Here is a 17,657-nt window from a genome sequence, read left to right on the forward strand (position 1 = left end):
GTACATTTTTTTGTTTTGTTTTTTTGTGGCAGTTTTTACTTCTAGAAGCAGCTTCAGTTTGGGTGCACATGATTTTGCTGTCTGCACCTTCATTCTTGTGTGTTTGTTGTGTAGATCTGGCTAAATATGCACTCGTATTTGTACTGATGAATAACACATGTGCTCTATAAGAGTGTACCACAAAATCTTTTTTTTTTTTTTTTTTTTTTTAGTGTACCACAATATCCTTCCCCTTATACACACATTACTGCGTCTACTAGGTACGTCATCCTTGGAGGTAGAGTGTGGGTACAGCCTACCGTGTGACAAAAGTTTGTCCTACGCGGTTGAAGTTCCTAAACGCACCGTCGTCTTTTCCAGGAAGTGGAGTGACGTTGGCGCGTTTGTTGAAAACAAACCCGGGTTGAAGTTGTTAACGTGACAACTGGAAACAAAAACTAAGTCCCACTCGTTTTTTAAGCCTTTTTAAAACTTGGATTCCACCAAGTGATGCACACTATATAAACGGGATATGGAGTTATCTGGCATTATAAAGAAAATAGGTATGCTAATATCATTAGCTTGGCAAATGTAGCTGAGGATGCTGACTTTATTGTACTAATTGCTGCATGCTAGCTGACAATGTTAGACGTCTTTAGGTCGGCTCTGTTTTTCTATATAGTTCTTATGTTATATATCCCTCTAGCAAGCTGAGTTGTGACTAGTTTGGACGCTCTGTATACTTCCACCGTTATATTCAACATTGGTGAGCTGATTATATGTTGTTCTTGTAAACGATAGGTCATCCTTTGCGGGAGATAAGAGTTCGAGCATTGAAGAACATCATATGTAAGCTGGAACATTCCCTGATATCCGTCTCTGACATTGTTCAAGAAAGAATGTTGTTTGTGCATCTCCTGGAATGGTTCAATTTCCCAGAGGTGCCAATGCAGGAAGAGGTCCTTGAGTTACTTTCAACTTTATCAAAGGTAAATGGCTGAGGTCGCACTGTTAAATGTATGTGGTTTACACCGTAGAGGAGACACCCCCCCCCCCCCCCCCCAGCAGTTAACGCTATGAATGCATAACAACAGAAACAGGCTGATAACTGTTGTGTATTTGCCCTTAAGCTTGTATTTTTATACAGTTAATCAAAGGAGGATCAAGTTTCTCCTCTTCACAATATCACATAAACAATATTAATGTAATTTTACTGGCATGTTTACATCATATACAAATAACTACATGAATGAATGACTTTTTCATAGTAGCACCATGCTGACTTCATATTACACTTGATGTATTGCTCTGTAATTACTAGTTTTAATTGCAGTAAAATGTACTGTGTCATGCTGTCTTTAAAGCATCCGAGTGCAGCCCAGATGCTTAGAGACGTCGGGGCTGTGGACTTCCTCACACAAATGTCTCCTAATGTGGAAGCAAGACTGCGTGCTGTCATCGATACAACCCTGGACCAGCTGTTCCAGCTACCTGAGCTACTCCCCAGCCATACAACAGTCTACTCACATGGAAAGCGTACTGCATTTCCAACAGGTGTTCGAAACTCAGCCAAATATTCTGTCTAGTCTTCTTTTTTTTGCCATGAGATATTGTAATTATTCATATATTTTGTTTGTTTTTTCAGTCTCTTGAAAGATTTTCTTTAACATCCAATGTAATATCTCTGTTGTAGTGCCTACAGTTACACCACCAGAGGAGCTTTTGCCTAAAATGGGATATTTCCACAAGAGCATGCCAAAACATACAGATGTACCTCCTCAGAAGATATTGGGTAATGTAGATGCTTTACTGAAGATTTCTCACCTTCGTTTTTTTGTTGTTTTTTTTGCATGGTGCTTACTTTTTCCCTGTTAATTCCTCACGATTTTGTACTTCTTGTATCTGTCTCCCTTGTACAGTACATGAGTCTGTGCAATGCCTGAAGTTTTCTGTGTTTCCTTGGCTGACCCTGACAAACACAGACAGACACATACTGTCATCCAACGATAAGTAAGAAACCATTGATGATGATGATGATAATGAGATAATGCATGTCTGATTACAACAGTGCACGCATGGTACACCTAGTAACATTTCAGTGGAGTATTACTCTCATAGAACATTATATTTAGGTTCAATTTGATCAAGCAAGTAAATCAGACTAAAAATCAGTCAACCTCGCTGTATCGCCTTAACATTCATTATAATGTTTATCCGTGAATTGTATTTATTTATTCGTTGTTAATCACATTATTAGGTGTTGAAATGAATTCACTGTCATTTTCAATTCTTGTTATTGTGTATTTAACATTTCTGTGTGCTCAATTTATTTTTGAAACAGTTCCTTGAGGAGCAACAACCCAAACTTAGTGCGGACGACATGTGAACTCCTGCGCGATGTCATTTTGCAGGATTTCCCCGCCGAGATCTTCCTGCAGAGGCCAAATATTGTGAATGTACTGTCCCTCTTCCTGTGTTTTAGAAGATTTATTCCATATGACAAAGTTTTGCCACTATGAATTCCTGAATATTTACTAGTGGTGATTTATCCTTAAAATATGAGCCGAGGGAAATTTAGAAACTTATGTCTTCATAAATCATCTAGTATATCAAGGGTTACCGTGACTGGCAAGTATAAATTAAAATGTGGTGTGTGACAACAGGTCATGCTTTCTACATACATGTTTCTTTTCAAGGTTCACATACAAACATACTTACATATGATAAGAAAAAAATGACAGAAAGACATGTGTAGCAACATTTTAAGTAGGATGACATTGGCGTTGCTACATCTTACTCTTAAGATGAAGGGAGTAGGATACAAGCACCACACACTGCAGTTTTTGATTGTCTGATTTAATGTTACCACGGTAACCAAGATAATCGTATAATACATTAAAAGCTCATGACTCGCCGATGAAATTGATAAAAATCCCTTTTTTTCTTTTTAAATTAATCACTAACATCACATACTGTCTAGAACCAGAAAATCATTTAATTGGTTCTGCTTTAGCAAACACAGGAAGCTGACAAGAGTACCTCAGTCTGATTGTTTGCTCTGCACTGGGGTTCTGTTGATCTCTCTCACACCAGCCCAAATGAATCCAACTAAAAACAGTTGTTGTTTTTAAACCTTCCAAACTGTTTTCGCTGTGAAAGCACTCATACTGTCAGAGGAGAGGCAACTTTAATATGTCACCAAAAACTTGAGTTTGCTCTCGAGTTGTGCCTGCACGTAGACGACTGTGTTTTATACCAGTGCGGTTCGGAGGGCTGTCGGTCACATTGTCTTTTCTCTGAAGCCCAAATTCGTGCAACCCTCCAGTAAAATGTTGAAGACGCAGTGATCTCTGTCACTGATGGAAAATTTACATTCTATTTTATACCCTCAGTGTTAAAAAGAGCACCATGTTACTGAGCGTTGACCTTAAAGTCGTCCCAAATTTGGATACGATTTGGGTGCATCAAAGAAAGAAAAGGCAAAAACCTTGATATTCTGACTACTGTTCTGGAAAAGTTTAGTCTTGTTTAATGACTCCAATAAGAAGAGTTTGAGTTAGTTGGAGTGGCTAGTGTGACTGTACCGTCATGGAATTTATTGGGTGATAACTGCCAAACAGTGACCTTGGGCAAAAACACCCCACCAAGGCATAATTCCTTGATCTCATTGTGGTTGAGCTTGAACTAGACCACTGAGAGGATCTAGTTGCTTTCTTTAAGATCGTGATAGATCTAGATGGAACTTCGTACTTGTTTTTGTCCTCCACAGACATCAGACGGTAAATTTGGTCGTAGCTGTCCACAAGCTTTAGAACCATCCAGTCCTTGTCATGTTGGCTTTGGATGAGATTTAATGATTGTGTGTTGTTTGTTTGTAGGTTTATTGACTCAGTTCATATCATACGACTGATACTGAGCCTGGTTGAGTCCAAAGTCTTCATTTTTACATTCAAAACAATTCTGTAAAGAACAGGGCTTCACTCTTTGTTATTTATACCAGGATCAAGCCAGTGGAGCTTCTATTTGAACCCTTAATTTCATCGGCGTAGACATATTATTTCAGGAGACATAATTTTGTCCTGATGAGCCACCGTGAACATTACTATTTGATAATGAAGTGGTGCATTATATTACTTCCCAGGGCAGTATTAGTCGACTGTCACCATGCAGTCTTTTCTGCAAGAAGAAATCATTATAAGAAATCCTTTTATTCATGTGGTTTATCTTTCCCCACCGGTGTTTCTAGAGCTATTACTTTCAACTAGCGTAATTTATTTAGTGAACTATGTTACACCTTTTGTATCACTGAGATTTGGCCATGTTTAACAGTGATAGTACATGTCTCAGTTTGGACTTCTCTTTTCTACTTTCCGTAAAGAAATAAAGCAAACGACTGATGAAAACACTCAAATACAGTAAAACGTAAAAAAGTAAAAACACAGTAGTTCCTTATAACTTCTTTTAATGTTTGTTGTTTCAAAAGAACTCAGAGTAATATGACTTCTCTCTTCTTTCCAGAACCTTCTGGCCCTGTTGAGGATTGGTTCGGGTTCATGTGAGGCAACCTACCTCCACTTGCAGGCTCTGTCTTGCCTGCGGCAGCTATGCGTGGGGTTAAGGCGGAGGCTGCGCTTTCATCAAGATCCGTGCTTCTACTCGACAAAACAAGGTAGTGCATCTCATGCGTTAGTGTTAGCTAGAATGCTATCAAGCTGATGATAGACTGTGTGTAAAGAACTCTGTTTAAAAAAAATAGGGGTTTTTCCTCTTTTCTAGATCCAGTGTCCCAGAACTCCTCCTTCTCTTACTCCCAGGAGGTTCAGGGGACTCAGCGTTCTCAGGCCTCTTCCCCAGCAGCAGAATGCTCTCCTCGTCCCTCTGTAGTTGGGGGCACAGGCCAGAGAGCCAGAGGAGATGGCCAGGACGGTGATGCAGGTTCCAACAGGTGTGTGTGTAGACAGCTGTACATAGATGTGTATCTGGAGATTACAGATGAACTGCACCAGTCAGCACATGTCTAAGGATTTGTTTCTTTTTATATCCTCGTAAACATGTGGGCAGTGAAAACAAGATATTTTGAGGCAAAAATTGTGTCGTATTCTCGCTTTTGATTCCATTCAGTGTTGTAGTCACGTCTCTTCATTGAACATCACACTCAATAAGACACTGTTTTCTTAGTGGCTTACTCATAGAAACACTTGGTGGTTTTCTATAATGAAAGAAAATGTTACTGGCAGGAGTACAAGGTGATAAATATGAGAGAATGTGGAGGATTTTAATCTTCTTTTTAAATTTGAATAACTCCAAGAGCCCTCTAGCGGGCAGTCAAGTGTTTAAAAAGTCATCACTGATTCCAGTGAAGACAGATTATTTTATGATCCGTCCCTAAACAGCTCATACGTCACTCCTTGGATTTGAGTGGTCCAAAGCACAGATTTCCATTTGCCCCCCTTTCGTGTCTCATCCAGTGGCAGCTCACACAGAGGTGGAACATCAATCCAAGCCCCCAGGCAGACCCCTCAGTCACCCGCAGATGTAACCCATTTGGAGCTTCCTGACTTGGGTGTAGAAGATGTTCCAGAGCTACGTTTGCAGCAGCTCACTTTGGCTCAGTTCACTGTTACCACCATGGAACATGCCATACCACTGCTTAAGACAGGTAGAAGTCTCTTAAGTCATTAAAATAACATCCAAATATTCTACTGGCTTATTAGATCTTGTCAGAGGGAAAAAAAAACAAAACAAAAAAAACTCTTGCTCTCACTCTCTCCTGTCTTTGTTTCTCAGAGGGTTCCCATGTGTTCCGTCGCATTCTGGAGCTGCTGGGTGACGCTGTCCTCTTGCTCGGGGACAGCGTTTGTGAACTGGTCTGGGATGATCGTAGCCTGGTGGGGATGGAGCTGGCAAGTCAAAACACAGCGCATGACAGCCTCTTATTTAGATGAATGGATACACTTCACTAGAACAGGGTTCAAAAACAGACACACAGGCATATGGTAACTAACTGTCAAGGAGATCTGGAGGCATGTGATTGAACTGAAGGAATTACATGAGTTTACCAAGACTTTCTGGGGACTACAAAGAGAGTCTCAAACAGGCATCCTGTAGTACCCCTGGATTAACGTTGAGTTGTTGGTTTAGTAAATGTCTTTGTTTTTCTCATGTATGTAAGAGGTCTTAATAGATTCTGTTTTTTGAACCACTCAGAGTCATTTGATATTCTTCATCATTGTTGAAAGACTATGTTCCTCTGTTGGGTGTGGGTATGGGGGGGGGTTCTTATACACTTGTCAAACTCAGGCCCCTCTGGCCCTCTGCTGTTTAATACATGCCCAGAGACTTGCGGCCTGAGAACTGTTTTGTCATCTTTATGTGGAGTGCAGCTTTTTTGTGCCAGACCTCTAGGTTTTTCCTGTGGGAATGGGCCTATCTGATCTTGCCAGGCGAGCCAATGTACAGTGCATTTACTGCCCCCTGCTGGTTGTCACTTTATATTGTTCAATTTCTACTCCCAGAACAAAGTGGCTGAGAATAGATTGTTCCAATTTATTCATTCTGAGATAGGGTGGATCTGTATCTCGTCCCAAAATAACCCTGAAATCTGATTATATTAAATTCCTAACCCCTGCAACGAACAATTTCTCTCTTGGTTCTCAGCCAGTATCTCTGTGTTGGAGTGTGTCAGTGAATGTGAACATGCATAGGAAGTAACAACGTGTGCATGTTATTAGTGTATTTTTGAAGTGTGCGTGCATTTGTCCACATTAATGACTGTCCTTTAATGTAGAAGGAGAAGTTGCAAACCTGCCTGGAACTGTTGGGGGACATCCTGAGCTACCATCAGAACTGTTGGTCAGACGTTCCTCACAATTCCCAAATTCACCACAGAATTGCTTACACAGGCACAGCTGTACTCACCATTAAACTACTACAGACCATCCTCCCTCCTGAGAAGGTGTGTTTGTCACAAAATCATACTGATTGTTTTACTATAAATACTAAAACTGTAAAATACTGAATTCCACAGGCTAGTGAAAATCTCCCGGAGAACACTGCAACAGCCATTTTCCACTTCTGTCTGGACAAGTCATTTGGAAGTTTATTTCCCACTATGCAAGAAACGGCAGTGGCATACTTGGAGCAGGTGAACTCAGACAGCCATGACCTCTACAGGAGGGCAACCCGGGCTGCCCTATGGATGGAATCTACTTGCAGCTTCCTCAAGGAGGCACAAGCTGAGGTATGGGGGCTTCAGGGACTGCAGCAAAATGAATATTAGCTGTCAAATGACATGATAATGTAGAACAGCCTAAATATCTGTGAATCAGTTAAAGATATGTGTGGTTACTGTAACGTGATGAGTAACGTGATGACCCTAATGGCATCCAGTAACAAAACAATAAGAAATACAATGTTTTGTGATGGTGTGCCATTCCTTTATGTGTTTTTTTTCAAGGGCGATAAGAACTGGTTGGAGTTACTAGAGCTGGCACACCAAGCAATAGACGGCCTCCCGTTTCATGAGCACTTGCCGGTCATCAAGGAATGTGTTAAAATCTGCTCCTACCTGTGAGAATAATCTATAATAATTTTTTTGCTGTTGTTTTTTTTTGGTGAAAGCTAATTACTTGTTTTGATGCAGTAACTTACGGTTATTCATGTTTGTTGTTCGTCACTAGGTGGAAGTTTGATCAGTCCAGTCCAGTCCTCAGAACAGAGAGTCAAAACCTCCTCCTCAAGCTGCTGTCCCATCCTTTACTACCCGTCAAGACAGAAACATACACTTGCATGTTTAATCTAGTCAAGGTCAGAGAGATAGCCATCTTTATGTACAGAGTACAGGTTCATGCTGATAGCACAACAGGTCCATAAGTCTGTATGGAAATGAGCAAGATGCTAATGAACAGTGCTTTGGTGGTTTATGTGATATCGCTGTTGTTATGGAGCTCCTACAACCTCATAATTAATGTAAGGGTGAAGGGTAGAGGGTTAATTATGATGTTGCAGGAATATCATCAGCACGTGTTGATATCAAGCACGCCATAAAAAAACAAACAAACAAACACAACAACTCAACATTTGAGAACAGTGCATCCTTGTAATAAAGTTGAAGTTAACTTGAACTGCTACGGTAAATACAAGCACAAGTGAGAGGGATAACCTGTGATTATATAAACCTGTAGGACTGCCTCGGCATCCAGAATGCGTCACGACGGGAATCGGGAGCATGCAGCGGAGTCAACTTCCTTCTACATCACAGGGTGCTCTATGAAATAAGTGCTTTTGGTTTGCAGGATTCTGCACAAAAGGTAAGCGAACATCTTTTTATTTGTTTCTCCCCAAATTGGGGCCAGTATGATGTTTCTTATTTACAAATGTGGTATTTTTTAAAGAAACATTTCTTCGGAATTGTACGAGTTCAATATTCACTCTGCTTTAGCGGCATTTTTGGTCTTCGAACACATCCTGAGGCCAAGTCTGCCAAAAAGAACTGAAAAGATTTGAGAGAAAGTTCTTCTCTCAAATCTTTTACCTACTTCATCCAAAAATGATGCAATAATAGTGGTTAGGGAGAACCAAAACAATAAAGTCATGGGGAGGACAGAAAAACAATGCTGCAAGCGAAAAACTGCCCATTCCTCTGTCAGATTTCTTCACCAGCTTCCATTACACTTGATATATTATTATAGCGAGCTTTATTAACAGCCAGGTTATCTCAGCACAAGGTCATTTATTTTAGATTCATTGTGGCAAACCCTCACCTTTAGAGGTTCTGGGTCAGGTGTGGGTTGTGAAGAATATAAGGAATGAAACAAAGAGTGTAGCAGCAGGTAGTTATGTGTGTCGAGGATGTGTTAAAGCAGTATTTTAAAGGCCAGTGTTCACATGTATCATGTCCTATTAAACCATTTAAAGTCTGTCACTCGCTCTACTTGCTGTGTAATGTTTCATCAACGGTGCTACGTGTCAATTCAGCAGTTTACGTGTGATCTATAGGTGAATGTTGCCGCCAAGGATGTCCTGCTATTTCTGCTTAAGGGACAATTGACGATGGCAAAATCCACCTGGGACAGATTGACTGAGGCACTTTACCCGGTCATCCCCATTTTACAGGTGCGCTCTCTGAAGACGCCGCGTTGGTGTTATTTTTTTTTTTGTTTTTGTTTTTTTAAATTTGAAGATCTCATGAAGCGACATCACATTTGGAATTTATGACTTGATATTTGTTGAGCTGGGGAAGTGGTGTGTGTTACTTACAATAACAACAACAACAACAACAAAAGATCAGAAGTGCAATTTTAGCACTTTTGGGCCAGAAAGACTTGAGCTGCCAGTGAAGGAAATATAGTTAGTGTCTAATTTACATATTCTGTGTTATATATTTCTTTTTTTCCTTTTTTGGGTTGAAATAAACAAGCTTTTATTAATTGTTCAGTTTCAGGCAAGAGAAAGCCAGGAAATTCTTCATGAATATACATGAGGTTTTGACTAGGCTGTCAAGTGTGATTTAATTCAAGGAGGCCATTCAGAGATGGGCCCACCATGTCAACAAGAGATTAAATGAACCCACCCATAATCAAAGTGATGCATATTTTATTTACTCTTGTGCTGCTTAGCTGGAATTCCCTATTGTTCACTGTTTTGTTTGCCAAGACGGTCTGAGAATTGTGTGTGTGTGCATGTGTGTCAGGGTTATGCCAGCACTGAGGAGTCACTGGGAAACTGTGTCCTGCTGATAAGTGACATGTCGGACGTGGCAAGAGACAACATGTTTCCAAGCACAGCCAAGATGAAAGCAGCTCTCAGACTCCTGTTCTCTAAACAGCCCACGTGAGTCTAGAGCTCCTCTTCATTTTTAATTTAATTTTATTTTTTAACAATATTTGTGCATCTCTTTGTTTGTCTCCAACGATATGGCTTATTTAAGCTAATTTGACATCGTCAAAGGGCTTTTTTTGGGTAGGTGGGGGGGGGGGCTCCTGAGAGAGTTTTGCTCTACAATGATGAACATATTATTACTGTCTCTTTCTGTCAGGTGATTTGCTCATCATCTAAATGGTTTTTGTGTTAAAATTTTAAAAAAAAACAACTACTCATTCCCAGTCTATGAATATTGATGTAGATGGAAATTTACATCAGGCATTGGCCAGTAGATGAGCTCTGTTGAATTTTGGCAACAACTAATAGATTTGTCCACCCTGGCAGGCACTTTTTTTTTGACAACCAATTTTCAGTTAGATGTAGCTGTCAAAGAACATAAAAGGCGGGTTATGTTTTAATCCACAACAAAAGATAACGAACCCCCCCCCCCCCAAAGATTAACAGCTTTGACATTAAATAAAGTTGATTTATGTGGTTGTAAATCTGTGTTAAGAGAGGATGTGTTCTTTCTAATTTGTCAGCTAACAGCTTCTTAAATTGTATTCATCACAAACAGTGTGAGAATTGCAGCAGTTCAACAAATCCTGCCTCATTTAACCGGCACTGATGAAGGAGCCAGACCGGACCTGGATCAGTCAGAGCTCTCCTCACTCCCCAATCTTTTCTACCTCAGAAACCCTTTAGACGTCACGCTTAACACCAGCAACAAGTCCGTACTCAAGGTATAGACATACAACAAGCTTAGATTAATTAGTGCGCAGTTAGACATCAGCACGAACACACGAAAAGCTAATTATATTATGTGTCACCTGTGTCTGAGTGTGTGTGTGTGTGTGTGTGTGTCTGTGTGTATTTATGTGTTGGTGACTAGGTGGAGTCTGTGGAGAAGCTCTTTTCTATTCTGTCTTCAGAAGGTGTCGACATCTCCCTGAGAAGATCTGCTGGAGAGCAGCTGTCTATAGTTCTACAAGGTGAAGCGTCTCAAATACATGCAGTATTTCTTATAACCTAGTGTATAATTTTAGTTTTTTTTCATGCTATTATCCCTATATGATGACACAATTATTTTGAATGAAAACGTGCACACAGTTGCAACTCTATTGACCGCTGCTTACATCTTTATTTTTTTAAGATTGTTCCACAACACATCCAGTCTGATTCTCACCTTTATGCTGAAGTCTAAAAGTGTTAAAATGACAAGAGGATTCAGCTGCAGCCCCCCTGACCGTCCCCCCTCAGATCTCTGGCTCTCCTCACGCTGCAGTTCTGTGATCCAGTGGGTGCTTGAGTAGCGAGGGCGCCTTTGTTTGAGGAAATCGATAAACGTTTTTCCACATGAGCAGTCCACCAAAATCTCTCTCAACTAATTCCAGAATTAAGTTAATATCTCATTGAGGTTAGCAAATGAATAAACATCAGGGTGCAGTTCTTTTAACAGGCCAAGAATCATACATGGAATAAAGCGAAAGTTAGCATGTTATTTTTGAATGGTGTAAGTTAGCATTTCCACTGTCTACTTGCTTTGAGAAAGAAGTGCTCTTGCCCTTTCAATTAGGCCTGGAAGATCTGATGAAGGATCAGCCACCATGGATTGCTTATTTCGACACTCAGATTTGTTCAGGAACTTTTTGGGTGTGAAAAGTGTAAGGCAGGGGCGGCATAACTCAGAGGTAGAGTGGCCGTCCAGCAACAAAGGGTTGCTGGTTCAATCCTCACTTCCCCCAGTGACCTTGTCGAAGTATCCTTGAGCAAGATATTGAGCCCCTAATTGCTCCTGATGGCCCTGCGACGGACTGGCGACCCATCCAGGGTGAACCCCGCCTCTCACCCAATGTCAGCTGGGATAGGCTCCAGCCCCCTGGGACCCTTAACGCATAAGCGGTATAGAAAATGGATGGATGGATGGATGGAAAAGTGAAAGCTTAATTAACAGATCCTTACTACTCAAGTTCAAAACACTGGATCGAAAAGCTGAGGGCTCAGGAGGGAAGTTGAGACCATCCCCGATTGGTAGTTACAGCTGAACTCCTCTCAACAATCCCTCCTGTAGCAGGATATTTTGCGATTGAAGATTGTGGCGGCAACATGTCTGTTTTAGTTAAAAGAGCCAAATCAGACTTCTGTATTGATTTCTTTTCACTGAATATTATTACTATTACCGAATAACAGCTTCAAAAGTTCATCTGATTTTTTTTGTCATTATGAAAACCACAACCGTGTTTGTCTTCCCTCCACCGCAGAGAGAAGCAGTGCATAGTTGAGGATTATATGAATATGTATTGTCAGCATATTAAATTGTTCTTTTACTTGCCCGCAGACACAACAATGCACCCGGTGCTGAAGAATCTTGGAATAACAGACAAAGTCATTGCTTTCATTAGCGGGAGTGTAAGCGGCAATAAGGTAAAAACAAAACCTGCTTTGGCAATGTGATGGATAGTTGTGTTCTGCAGGAAACGGAAGCAAAATAAAACAAATCAGCCGTTTCTGTGCGTGTCTCTGTACATTGCATTTGTGTCCTTGGTTATCTGTACTGTATGCATGCATTGCCAATGGAAACCCACTGAAGCTTACAAGGATGAAATGACCTGTATTAATGATGTCAGACAGGCAATAGTCAGCAGTGATTTTTTTGCCCTGTAGTTACTGCAGACGCCTGATTGTTTTCACACCTAACAGGGGTAATCCTCGGCTACATCAAGGTAGTGGAACAGGGCTGTGGCGAATGACTTGTCTCAGCAAGTGTGTGTTTAAGAGGAATATCTGCAGGTTGTATTTGTCCCAACCCTTCATTGCCTGCAACGAATCACTTCACGTGGACAAAAACGAAGTGACAGTGTGAGATAGTCAAGAGCAGGAGGAAAGACTATTAGCAGTGTTTGCTTGTGTTTCACTTACAATTAAAAGCAAAGTGCATATGTTGCTCATCTCCCCAGAGTTTTGATTGCATGCTGGAACCTTGTGTGTGTATCCTGAGGAAGCTGGTGTATGCTGATCCATCCCTGCGGCACAGCCTGGCACAGCGAAACCTCCTGCTCCTCACACTGCTCAGGGGTACATTCACAAGACAACTCATTAAGTAACAACGATACTTGTTATGTTTTGCTGCTCAGGGGCACATTCTGGAGGAAAAAAAAAGACAAGTCATCCATCCACTGATGCATAGCTTTTAACCATGTTGTGACTGATAGAAATAGAACGGTAGAGTGATGCAACATGTTGATGAGAAGCTAAAACACCAGCATAATGTTTAGAGCTGTCATTGTTGCAGGATTCCTTTATTTTGAGTTCAGATACATTGAAATCATTACAAATCGTAAGTGCCACTTGCTGCATATCAGTTACACTAAGACCCAAATCACCAGATGTCTATAAAATAATGAGTCCACTCCCCGCAATTAATTTGAAATACTTGTAAAATATATTCATGAAGTCAGCTCCTGTAAAAAGTGTGGCTACTTGCTAAAGATCTGTTTTCATCACAGCATCCTTGATATTGAAGGAGAACAAAAGCAGTGGAGGTGAGATTGCTGTCCTGATGATTTTACTGCTGTTTGATGACATCGCCACCATAGAAATATGGTGAGTATTTGACCCAAACATGCCTCCTTATATGAATGTGAATGTCCTTTACGTCATTTACGTCCATCTTTGCTTTTTGTTGTTGTTACCAGGTCAGACAAATCCAGTATGGATTCGACACCGGCGATGTTCTCCCTACCGCTGTCAGTAATCCGCAGGTAAGATCGTGAGCATCAACAGCTCTAATCGTGTGTCCCTTTTTTCCTCGTCAATAACATCCCACGCATACAATTTTACAATTTGACCCATTTTGTCATTTTTCTTCCAGGTACAACCTCCCCTTCCAGGCAGCGAGCCACCATGCTGTCAGCCCATACTGTTGTGTTCTGCCTCCGTACTCAGATCTACTAACCTTGGAGCCCACCTGCCAAGCCCTGAACATAGCCTGGAACATCGCGTGGTATTCTGGGATAGACAACCTTCTTGAGGAGCTGCATGGCTCTACCAGCACTGCTGAGTAAGACCCTTCATGTTTTCTGTTATTGTGCATGCAGCATGATATTGACTTACTCATTACGATGAACAGATGAAATAATTTTTTAATTCTGCTTCAAGTTGCCTTCAGCATTCTGGAGCAGGGAGTATCCTCAGTAACCATTTGTCATGAGTTTCAGTTTCTATAATAGGATAAGGATTTGGGGGATTTTGTGTATTTTTTTTTTAAACTGATGACAGAGAAAGTGATGAACTTTGCTGCAAAATCCTGCAACACGAGTTGTCTTGGAATTAAATCGAAACACGTTTCAGAGGCTTGACAACATGCATCTCATCTGTCTTCATTTCTTCCTAACGTGATCAATCAGATGAGAATCCCTTGAACCAGCTTCATCACAGCTGTATTGTATATTCAATTTCATGAAGTCATTGAATACAGGGAGTTATTTTCCTTGTACTTTGAGTGACATCTTTATTTATTTTATTTTTTTTACATATTGTCATGACATAAATTTGACAGCTTTCTTGAGCGGTAGCGGGCATGCTCATCGATCCTTACTTCACTCAAGGGTAACTCGGGAAATCTCTCTCTCTCTCTCTCCCTCTCCCTCTCTCTCTCTCTCTCTCTCTCATAAATGTCTCATCCCTGCAGATTTGTGCTCAAACATGTTTGTTAATGCAGTCATTAGTATGCGTCTGATGACTCCTCTTATGCAACACCAGCACATCAATAGTCATGCATTTTGAAAATATCTCTCTAACCATTTACACTGTGTTACCCTCAGATTTCATGCTGATTTAAAGCTGTCAGAACCTCAGGTTGTGTCACTCCGAGCAATGCACCTCCCCGTGGCGCTCCAGGACTGCATCCAGGCCATTGTCACAGCAGCGGGGCACAGCTCGGCCATCTCCGCCCTCTCTAGGCTCAACCTCTACATGATGATCGACAGACTGGCCCTCCCTCACACCCCCACCCACAGCTGCAGAAGCACTCTTCGCTCCCTGGGCTGGCAGGCTGCTGTGACCAGGTACTCAACAAACGTGTTTAATTAAAAATGTGTGTACCATTAGTTTCACATGCAAATAACTGAATCAGTAAATATGTCCTGTTTAGGTTAATGAGTTAAGCAGATTATAGGAGGATTCATCTTTTTATGACTGTCATTACTGTTGCTGCAACAGCAGTGAAGTACTTTGAAGCCAAAGGTTTTCCATGGCTCAGTGGGTACAGTTTGGCTTTGTCCTCTTGTCTTGTTTTGTATAATTTCAGTACACTTCACGAGAATATAAACCCAACACTTTTAGACTTTGAACTCCAGCCCCCCACCCCCGACTCTTGCTGTTGTTCCATTACACATTTTTTGTCTGTATTTTTAAGTACCTGAATTTTTCAGTGGATGTTTTTCAACTTTAATTACATAAAATGTTTAAAAATTTTGTTGCATTTATAATTTATTTATAAGAATTTACACTTTTGAACAGAATTCCAAATTTTGACTCTAGATATTTAGTTCTTTTTAATCACTGCTTTACATCCGTATTTGATAAATAAAGCAGAAAAACACGACTGAAAATAGCAGGGTTTTTTTCTCCTTCCCCCCCCCACAAAAATCTACTTGTTCTATTTCCTTTTCAACTGCTGTCTCTCCCGCTTGTAGCCAGAGTCTCTTTTCTCTTCCTCCCTGCAGGTTTCTCCAGGTGCACCCAGCCTGTGTTGAGGATGAGAGGTTGCTGGTGTGCATTGTTGCATTTTTGAATGCTTACTTCAAACAGATGCACACAGAGTCTACATCTGACCCGGAGGACAAGGACCTGCGCTGGATACTGGAGCTGCTTCTCAACAAGGTAGAATCTTTTAACACAGTTACTTTTCGCTTTGTATTAATCTATAGAGCCTTTAGATTTCCCAGCAAAGCAGCAATATGTATCTCCTTCTATTAATGTGCTCTACCGCTGCTTGCCTCTGGTGTAAAATATGTGTGCGCACATCCGAGGAGCATCTCAGTAATGATAATCGGGTTAGGCTCTCCTCTCCGACACAGAGGGTTATATACTTGTAATCAAAGCATGAATAAATCCCACTTTCACTCAAGCCAAACATATTACTCTCTCATAATAACAGAAAAAACATTGTCACACTACCACCTCAGACCTGCGGCACAGATTATTTCCAGGGCTTTCTCATAACAAAAGTTGGATTCATATTTTTTGCCACAGGAGAAAAAAAAAAGTTACACCATTTTAGCGAGGAGAGTTACTTTCAGGATTTAATCACTCTCACCTTGGCTTTCTCATTAAGTTGTGTATGTGTGCGTGTGTATGTTTGTGTGTGTGTAAACAATAAGCCCTCCCCTGGCACCTAAAGCAGACTCAGATTGAATGCCTAGTAGGGGTGAGCAGCGCCGTTCTGCTCCGACTTTTCTGTAATTACGAAGCTGTTTCAGGAACATCTGTCGCTCTCTATGCTTGCATTAACTACCTACTATGTGTGTACCGCTCAATAAGAAATTCTGAGTTTTGCAGAGGGAAAATGAGGTGCTTGTGTTTGGATTAAGAAAGGTCAGCAGATAAATCTCAGACAATTTATGCTGCACATCTCTTTGAAATTAATTTGCGTCATGAACATGTAACGCCACCCCCTTGGAGTATCTCAGTAACTATTAAACAGATTATCATAAAATTCCACACAGATTAAGCATGAGGTTTCAAAGACTTGATATAACTCATCATATTATAATATATGTATATATTATATATAGTGTACATGTGTAATGTATAAGTTTGCTGTTCACACTGTCTTCGTACTTCACCCAAGTTGCCAGAAAAAAAAAAAATTAATGCAGGTTTGATAGACCAAAACTGAGAAAATTCCAACTCTACGCATTTATTCATACAAAAATGTTTTTATAAATTCTTACATTCACCTATCATTCTCTTTAGGAAACCGTGTCGCTCCTCAATTTGCTGCTTGGTGTGGAAACTGAGAACTCTGTTCAGAACCCAGTGGAGTCCGAGGAACTGAAGAACTATGTTAGCCAGAAACTGCAGAGGGAACTCACTGGCTTCTTTAACAACTTGCTGCTACACCTCACGCACACGAGTGACAGGTAAGGTGGTGTCACAACAAACCTTGACTTTAAAATCACAAAATTGGCCATAAAATAGTCAACATGAACCAAATCGGGACTTCGTTTTTTTTTTTTTGTGTGTGTGTGAAATTCCTTTGAGCCCGCTCATTTTGATCGTGAAAATATGTCAAAACGTCACAAAGCAACACATTTATTTTAAAGACCTCATTTTCTAATCGCCAACATTTATGTGTCTCTTTTCTGTATCTTCGTCTGGTTCACTCTATCTCTCTATCTCTCTCTGTCAATTCTCTCTGTCCAGACTATCTTTGGCATTAGCTGGCCCCTTTAAGAGCCAACTGGCAGTCCGTTTGCTTCAGAGCCTGCGGGTATCTGACGCTCCACGTTTCTATGGCCTTCCCAGCCTGGAGAGGACACTGCAGGGCATGGTCAACCTGACTGCCCAGCCTGGCTGGAGCTCACACTGCTCTGACCTGGACCCCATCTCCCTCTGCTCCAAGTATCTCAGCGGGCTGTTAGAGGTGTGTGTTTTAGTGCATTCACTAATATTACCGCTAGCCTCTAATTAGAGATTAAAATGCAGACAGAATTGAATATTAAAAAAAACAACAACACAGTAATTTCTGAGGAATTAATTAAAAGGAAGTAAAAAGATGTTTACGGGACATGAATTACAATAGGTAAAAATTA

At 40.8% G+C, this 17,657-nt stretch overlaps 1 protein-coding gene across 2 annotated transcripts in view; it reads left to right on the forward strand.

Moving 5' to 3' along the window:
- Nucleotides 1-368: 368 nt before the first annotated feature.
- The window catches only part of rttn (rotatin), a 30,374-nt gene continuing 13,085 nt past the window's right edge, over nt 369-17,657 (forward strand). Inside the window, exons 1-29 of one of the 2 annotated variants that reach the window (XM_086192148.1) lie at nt 369-542; nt 781-828; nt 919-968; nt 1,344-1,533; nt 1,673-1,771; nt 1,899-1,989; nt 2,321-2,435; nt 4,498-4,648; nt 4,756-4,924; nt 5,448-5,638; nt 5,767-5,882; nt 6,767-6,934; nt 7,007-7,219; nt 7,436-7,548; nt 7,659-7,785; nt 8,163-8,288; nt 8,977-9,093; nt 9,671-9,810; nt 10,418-10,583; nt 10,733-10,832; nt 12,179-12,264; nt 12,798-12,915; nt 13,347-13,443; nt 13,536-13,601; nt 13,712-13,900; nt 14,664-14,906; nt 15,567-15,723; nt 16,819-16,985; nt 17,269-17,488. In XM_086192148.1, the coding sequence (XP_086048274.1) occupies nt 927-968; nt 1,344-1,533; nt 1,673-1,771; nt 1,899-1,989; nt 2,321-2,435; nt 4,498-4,648; nt 4,756-4,924; nt 5,448-5,638; nt 5,767-5,882; nt 6,767-6,934; nt 7,007-7,219; nt 7,436-7,548; nt 7,659-7,785; nt 8,163-8,288; nt 8,977-9,093; nt 9,671-9,810; nt 10,418-10,583; nt 10,733-10,832; nt 12,179-12,264; nt 12,798-12,915; nt 13,347-13,443; nt 13,536-13,601; nt 13,712-13,900; nt 14,664-14,906; nt 15,567-15,723; nt 16,819-16,985; nt 17,269-17,488 (3,777 nt within the window). In that variant the 5' untranslated portion in view covers nt 369-542; nt 781-828; nt 919-926. Of the gene's footprint in view, nt 543-780; nt 969-1,343; nt 1,534-1,672; nt 1,772-1,898; nt 1,990-2,320; nt 2,436-4,497; nt 4,649-4,755; nt 4,925-5,447; nt 5,639-5,766; nt 5,883-6,766; nt 6,935-7,006; nt 7,220-7,435; nt 7,549-7,658; nt 7,786-8,162; nt 8,289-8,976; nt 9,094-9,670; nt 9,811-10,417; nt 10,584-10,732; nt 10,833-12,178; nt 12,265-12,797; nt 12,916-13,346; nt 13,444-13,535; nt 13,602-13,711; nt 13,901-14,663; nt 14,907-15,566; nt 15,724-16,818; nt 16,986-17,268; nt 17,489-17,657 lie in introns of both variants that reach the window. The other variant, XM_086192147.1, reaches the window with a different exon arrangement.

This window comes from Aulostomus chinensis, chromosome 21, assembly GCF_037954235.1.
Source record: "Aulostomus chinensis isolate RoL2024-O1b breed Wild chromosome 21, RoL_Achi_v1.0, whole genome shotgun sequence".
NCBI classification, from domain to species: domain Eukaryota; kingdom Metazoa; phylum Chordata; class Actinopteri; order Syngnathiformes; family Aulostomidae; genus Aulostomus; species Aulostomus chinensis.